Below are 7,423 nucleotides of genomic sequence, written 5' to 3'. Positions count from 1 at the left end.
TTGAGTAAGATAATTCATCACTGCTTTATCTTTCCCTAGAAATTAGGACCTTTCTCTTGTGAGGCCTCTCTTCAGGACTTGACATTCCTAGGAAGGCTGCTACAAAGGGGCATGCTAGGTGTCCAGATACTAGATGAGTTTTGTCTGTGTAGCCTTTGTTCTGATATCTCAAAAGGTCACAGCTGAGAGCACTCACCTAGAAAGTCAGTGCTTCCACTAAATCTCTCTTTACATGACTTCTCTTAGCTAGGTTAGCTACCCTGTCAGCTGAGACCATCTCCCTTTCTAACCCTGGGACCCCTTGCAAATGAACAACATTGTCATGCTAGAAGGATAGTGAAAACCAACAGAATCTGATACACACAAAATACAAGATGTAAGAGTAAAAGAAAGTAACCTATTCTGTTATTAGCAATTGTCACAACATTCCCTAAGTGGTTAATTGTATGCTAACCATTTCTCTGAGTAGCAAAGTGATTCAGGACAGACCAGAATTCTGGAGGGATAATTCAGGTCCTGACTGGGCCACAGATGGTGCACTGTAATAGAAAACTTGAAGAAGGAGATGTGCACATCCTTTCCCCTGGTGACTCTAGTAAAGGAAGGGCCAGTGGTACGTGTGCTCACTCAATTGTGTTTGTATCCCTGCAGTATAAAGAATACAACTTAACAGACAAAAAAAAAAAAGCCCTGGATGATTTACCTTTTCTAATACTGACATTCCACATTCCTGTGCTATGTGTGAAGGTGGAGTCCCTGGATAGTTCACACAGTGGTTGCACTCAGTTGCCATGTGAAAGGTAACATCCCGAAGGTAGGACGTTTAACAAGAACGTGTGAAGGAAAGAAGAAATGAGATGTCAGAAATGAAAAGAAAGAAAAAAGAGGCAGGCTTGGCCTCTTGGTCATTTAGCTTTCATGGACTTCATTTCCCTTCCTGAAAATGGGAGGTTTGCTTTAAAGTTCTTGGTTCTTATGAGATACAATTTATAAGGATGGTTGCCAGATATTTTATGAATGTTTTAAAAGCAATGATATTAGATATGGCGAGTCAATGATTTTAGGTGTGGTGAGTATTCTTTGAATACAACTAGAACTTTTGCTCAAAATGGACCTTCGTATGTTTTCATTCGTTCTGTTCTCTACAACAACCAGGAGCTCCTGAGTTAAAACACATGGTCTCAGGCTTTTTGATGTTGAGAGTTTTAAATGACAAAACTATCTCTTTTTATGGTTAACAGGCTTGTTGAGATTTTCTAGATCGCTTTGTACTAATTTAGGTACATAATGCATTTTTTATAAATTTATCCATTTCTTCTAGATTTTCAAATTTGTTGGAGTACAATTTTTTTTCATATTATATGATTTTTTAGTATCAGTTGGTTCTGTTGTAATAGCACCCATTTCATTTCTTTCTTTCTTTCTTTTTAATCATTATATTGGGGGCTCAGACAGCTCTTATCAGAATCCATCCCTTTTGTCAAGCACATTTGTACAAATGTAGCCATCATTATTTTCAAACATTTTCTTTCTACTTAAGTCCTTGGTATCAGCTCCTCATTTTGTTTTTCTCTCACTCCCACCATCCCTCCCTCATGAACCCTTGCTAATTTAGAAATTTTTTTTTCATGTCTTACACTGACCAATGTCTCCCTTCACCCACTTTTCTGTTGCCCATCCCTCTGAGAAGGGATTATATGTAGATCATTGTGATCAGTTCCCCTTTCTCCCCCCACCTTCCCCTTCCCCTCCTGATATTGCTACTCTCCTTATTGGTCCTGAGGGGCTTATCTGTCCTGGATTCCCTGTGTTTCCAGCCCTTATCTATACCAGTCTACATGCTCTGGTATTACCTGATTCGTAAGCTAGAATTGGGGTCATGATAGTGGGGTGTAGGAAGCACTAAAGAACTAGAGGAAAGTTGTATGCTTCATCAGTGCTATACTGCACCCTAACAGGATCATCTCTTCCTTGTGACCCTTCTGTAAGGGGATGGTCAATTTTCTACAGATGGGCTTTGGGTCTCTACTCCGCACTCCCCCTCTTTCACATTGATATGATTTTTTATTCTGGGTGTTTGATGCTCAATACCTGATCCCATCGATAACTTATGATCACACAGGCTGGTGTGCTTCTACTATGTGGGCTTTGTTGCTTCTCAGCTAGATGGCCACTTGTTTACCTTCAAGCCTTTAAGTCCCCAAATGCTATATCTTTTGATAGTCAGGTACCATCAGCTTTCTTCATCACATTTGCTTATGCACCCATTTTGTCTTCAGTGATCATGTTGGGAAGGTGAGCATCACAGAATGCTGGGTTAATAGAACAAAGTGTTCTTGCTTTGAGGGTGTACTTGACTCGAGGCCCAATTTCTGTCTGCTACATTAAGACTTAACATATAAATATATGTACATAGATCTATTTCCCTATCATTAAATATAAATATATTTACATATGTACATGCTTGTATTTAGACCTCTATAAATGCCCTTTCACTATTTTCTTTTACTTTCTTCTTGACCCACCATTATGTTTGGCCTTTGTTTGGGTTTCAGTAATTTCTCTTGGCTATATTGCCCTTGATCTAGTCCCACCAGGCATCATATTACCCTCCTCACCATCAATTTTAGATCACTTGTTGTTCCCTTGTCCATGGCTTATTTGACAACCCCTTTCCTTAATATTTGCTTTTTCTTCTTTTCCACTGTTAGGTTTCTCAAATTTTGTTCATCCTTTCAAAGAACCAACTTCTTGTCTTGTTGATTTTTTTCTTTTTCTGATTCATTTATTTCTGCTCTAATATTCATTGTTTCCCATCTTCTAATACCTGAGGGTTTGTTTTGGTTTTGAATTTTCAACAATAACATCAGCTGGAATAAACATTTTCAGATTTTAAAGTGTTTTTTGTTTTTTTTTTAAATCTTCATGGGCTATTCCTGTTCCCTCTCCAGGTAGAACTGATGTCCTTTTCTTGTGTCCTCATTATCCCTTTACTTTCCCCTAGGTACTCATCAAGTTCACCTGGACTAATTCTTAAAAAGGCAGATCCCCAACGCCACCTACAGATCAGAATATTTTCAGTGGAGCCCAGATAATCTACATCAATTCTCAAACACCAAGGTTGCTGACCCCCAAAGGACTATACCATTGTTCCCTAAGAACTTTGTGTTATTGAGTTACTTGCATGCCACTTTCTATCTTCTTAATTACAAGTTAAGTGAAGGCAATGAAGTATGCAGTATTTATATTTCATGTAACATTTATAGAATAGCTCCAACTCAACTGCTAAACCAAAGGCTGGAGTTTGGAGTGCACACAGAGAGACTTGAGAAGAAAATCTATATCTGAAAACTTCACCCACTGCCCTCAAACAGTTCTGACTCACAACAGGCCCATAGGCAAAACACTCTTTAGTGTAAAGCTCCTCATTTTCTCAAACTGTAATCTGCATAGGAATAAACAGTCCCCAAATCCCCCTAAGAACATTCCCTAGGTTTGAACCCACCAACCTTGTTCTGAGCAGCCAGTTCTTACCTCACTGCACCTCCAGAGCTCCTCAGACATTGAACATCCTCAGGAGTACCGTTCAACAGTGATGTACACGGGCTAACCATGAGTTGGAAACAAATTGATGGTAACTGTCTTAATACAATGCTTGCTACAGAAAATATTCAAAAGAAGGAATCTTTCATGACTTATAAAGGTCTTTTGAGGCTTACACTTAAACTAACAGTAATGACATAGATACATTAATTTAATGTAAACATTTTTCAGAAAGAGGCAGCTGTATTAACCACCAGCCCTAATCCCAGAACAAGGATACCTGGATTCAAATATTTCTCTAGTTGGCTATGTATTACAGCAAATTACATAATCTCTCTATGACTCACTTTCCTTATCAATAAATAAAGTAAAAACACTTATTTCATATTCCTCTGGTAAATTAATTCATACTAAAATGGAAACTCTAAGGATATCTAATAGGTTTGAACACCCAAAAGTATTAACCATCTAAGGCATTTCCTATTATAAAATGATCTTAGAATATTAGATATTAAATTTTAGTCATTATATGTGCTTATGGGAGCCCTGGTGGGGTAGTGGTAAGGCCACTCCACAGGAGAAAGACAGGCTTTCTCTTCCCATAAACAGTTACAATCTGAGAAACCCACAGAGCAATTTAAACTTTCTGGGTTCTTTTTGCTGTTCCTTTCCAAAATTTTCAGTAGTTCTTCTAACTGGTATATTTTCTAACTGTATTATGATATACTAACCATTTTTCCACCTGGCCTGGTAGGCAGTGATTAGGTACCATCACAGGTCTCTAAGCACATTGAAAATAACTCTACTCCAACTTGTGGGGACACCATGTGTTACAGAACTGAATTGGGTTCCACAGGATTTTCTTGCTTATGATGTAAACCTTTTGTGTTCCCTGGCCTCCACTTCCCACCACTTTCCTTTGGGCTTCTGGTAGAGCCTTGTTGGGGAGGCCAAAGTGAGGCTCAGTCAGGCACACAACAGCAAAATGCCATTTCCAAATCATATTGTGACCATGACACAGTCAGCCTCAAATGCTAGGTATGGCACCAGGTGGTTGGTGCATTTGAATCATTCCAACTCCTAATGCTCTTACATAAGGTTGCCGAGGCCATACGTCTTTACCAGAGCACATAGCCTGTCTTTTTCTAATCCTCAACGTTTACCCCAGAGCCTTGATATAATTTTTTTGCTCCTCCCAAAGACCTCGTGGCTCTCTATGAATGTTCAATAAATATCTTTCTTCAGCTGGCTCTGGGCAGCAAGTAACCAGCCACACCCCAGTTGACTGCAACTTCTCATCCTCATAAAACAAACACGATGTTGTACTTAATCCTCTGTCCATACCAACACCTCTAACTTTCATTGCAGGATGTTTTGGAAACTGTCCCTGTCCTTGTTCCTCGTGGCCATGCAGTTGAAGGTCGCCGAAGCCCGGAAGGATCGCCCAGTGGGTGCCATCCCTTCACCTTACAAGGAAGGCAGCAGCAACAACTCAGAGAGATGGCAACACAAGGTCAAAGAGGTGCTGGCCTCCAGCCAGGAGGCTCTGGTGGTCACGGAGAGGAAGTACCTCAAGAGTGACTGGTGCAAGACGCAGCCTCTGCGGCAGGTCATAAGGGAAGAAGGCTGCCGCAGCCGCGCGGTACTCAACCGCTTCTGCTATGGCCAATGCAACTCCTTCTACATCCCCCGGCATGTGAGCAAGGAGGAAGTGTACTTCCAGTCCTGTGCCTTCTGTAAACCCCAGCGAGTCACCTCTGTCTTCGTGGAGCTCGAGTGCCCAGGCCTGGACCCTCCCTTCCGACTTAAAAAGATCCAAAAAGTGAAGCAGTGTCGGTGCATGTCCGTGAACCTGAGCCACTCCAACAAGCAGTGAACTCCTGGATCCCGGGTGCCTAGTTGCCCAGGGGTCCAGCTGCTGCCATCCTGCCCCAACCCTTACAACTCCTAAGCTGTCTGGTGCCCTCCTCAGGGACAAGCACGCCTCTTGGGGCTAACGGTGTCATTGTCACAAGAGTGGACCAGAACTAGAGCTTACTGTTCACCTGACAGACCAGGGGTCCCAACTTGGCCTACCCAAGTGGGCTCTGCATGAAGCATGAAAGAAGAAGGTGGAAAATCTCCAACCCCAGGCGGGGATCAGAGAGGAACTTCAGGGGATGCACTCTCAATCTGGCATGGATGTTTCCACTCTATGGAAACAGGAATGCCTTGGCCTCATCCTGCACTCCAGTTCGCCCCTTCTCCTTTGAAGTGAAGGACCTCACTCTTCTAAGGAGTCCTAAAACCCTGCCATGCTGGACCTAGAGTTTTGGATGGAGGGATTGGTTTTTGTGATTTGAGGGCTACCTTCTCCTGCTGCCATGATGACATGGACCTTGTCCATAAAAATATCTGTCGACAAAAGTCTCTCCTAACAGACCCCATAACAAGAGGACTCCTGGAAGTCATGAAGTGGACATCCCTGGGGACCTTGCTCACAGTGGACCACGACCTCCTAAACTCCAGTCACCATGACCCAAACTTTGTCCCATGTGCTCCCACATCTGTAGATGAAAGATGAACTAGGAGGTGCATCTTATTTTCACTTCAATGTGAATACTATTGCACACAATAGTGTCTGCATGAATGCTGGTTTGTGATTGATTTATTGTAAAGAGCCATTAAATGGTATTATTGACATAACTATGAACCATGCCATGTGTTTTGACCCTGGCTTTGCAATATCTTTCTAAGTAGAACAGAAGAGTTGGTAATCACCTAGTAGGTGTTTTACTCAGAAATATCACCTGGTCAAAAGTTCATTGTCATGCATCTATTCTTAGATTGAGTAGGGAGAAGGGAAGACAAACAATTTTACTTACGTAGAAGAGTACTTCACTGAAGGTACTCAAGCATTACAGAACAGTGTGGTAATTGGGTTGATATAAATGCAATAGGCTTTATCTATCTCATACAGATTCATAGAGTTTATCTGAATCTCAAAAGATTAATGTCTAATATACATATGTGAGGTAAAGAAGGCATTATTTCCACTGCCATGGCACCAAGAAAAGCATATTTTCTGTTAGAAGAAAAAACTTTAAAAATAGAAAGATTTTGGTCATTTTATTGCATAGTAAGGAAAATTGATAAACTTGGAATTGGTTGCACTATTCTTTACAAAACAATTAGCTTCTTCTTGAAAGATTGGATTTTGAGAGAATGATTCAACATCTAGCCCCTTTTTGTTTTCATTATTAATTGTTGAAGTCTCTGTACCATGGTCACTAATTGTAAGGTCACTAACCAGTTTTTTTTTTGAGATGGTATTCTTTCTTTGGATTGCTTGGTTAAATTGACCCAGGGAGGCTTCTCTGGGAGGAACAATCATGGAATCTGTTAAATGTGAATGAGGTGCCCTATGGTGGGAATCAGTATATACAGGAAACTTTCTCCTGACAACTCGCAAGCATGAAATATACTCCTTCCATGGAGTCTCAGGAAGGTCAAGTTCCCTATTATGTGAGAAAGCCCCACTAAGAGCTGCTTTGAAGACAGAAACTTTAAAACACTAACTAGAATGTGACAGTGGGTCTTAGAGACATTTATATGGAGAGACAAGATTGGGTGGTTAGTTAATCCACTTCTTGATCTGGACCTGGGTATACACAGCTTTAAATCAGGAGGTAGCATTCAATGTACATCGTTTAGCACTAGCATCTGGGGGTGAAGTGAGAAGTGAGACAGCATGTCCAAGTTCAAAGCCAGTTTTTGTATTTGGTGGAAAAAACCTCAAGTCATGTTTAGTGGCAGAACAGGCAGCAGAAAAACTGTGAAGGAAGGAATTTCAGGATTGTAAATTCTTGGAATAGGAAGTAAGTGAAGGTGAACCTGTGGA

General features: G+C 41.1%; 1 protein-coding gene across 1 annotated transcript; it reads left to right on the top strand.

Moving 5' to 3' along the window:
- Nucleotides 1-4,912: 4,912 nt before the first annotated feature.
- GREM2 (gremlin 2, DAN family BMP antagonist) lies at nucleotides 4,913-5,419 on the top strand. Its single transcript, XM_004709821.1, has one exon. The coding sequence runs from the start codon at nucleotides 4,913-4,915 to the stop codon at nucleotides 5,417-5,419; it is 507 nt and encodes a 168-aa protein (XP_004709878.1).
- Nucleotides 5,420-7,423: the final 2,004 nt, after the last annotated feature.

Source organism: Echinops telfairi, unplaced genomic scaffold (genome assembly GCF_000313985.2).
Source record: "Echinops telfairi isolate 266 unplaced genomic scaffold, ASM31398v2 ScPeMD7_3509;HRSCAF=4178, whole genome shotgun sequence".
NCBI lineage: Eukaryota > Metazoa > Chordata > Mammalia > Afrosoricida > Tenrecidae > Echinops > Echinops telfairi.
The sequence above is the reverse complement of the archived record's forward strand: the minus strand, read 5'-3'. Positions and strand labels throughout refer to the sequence as shown.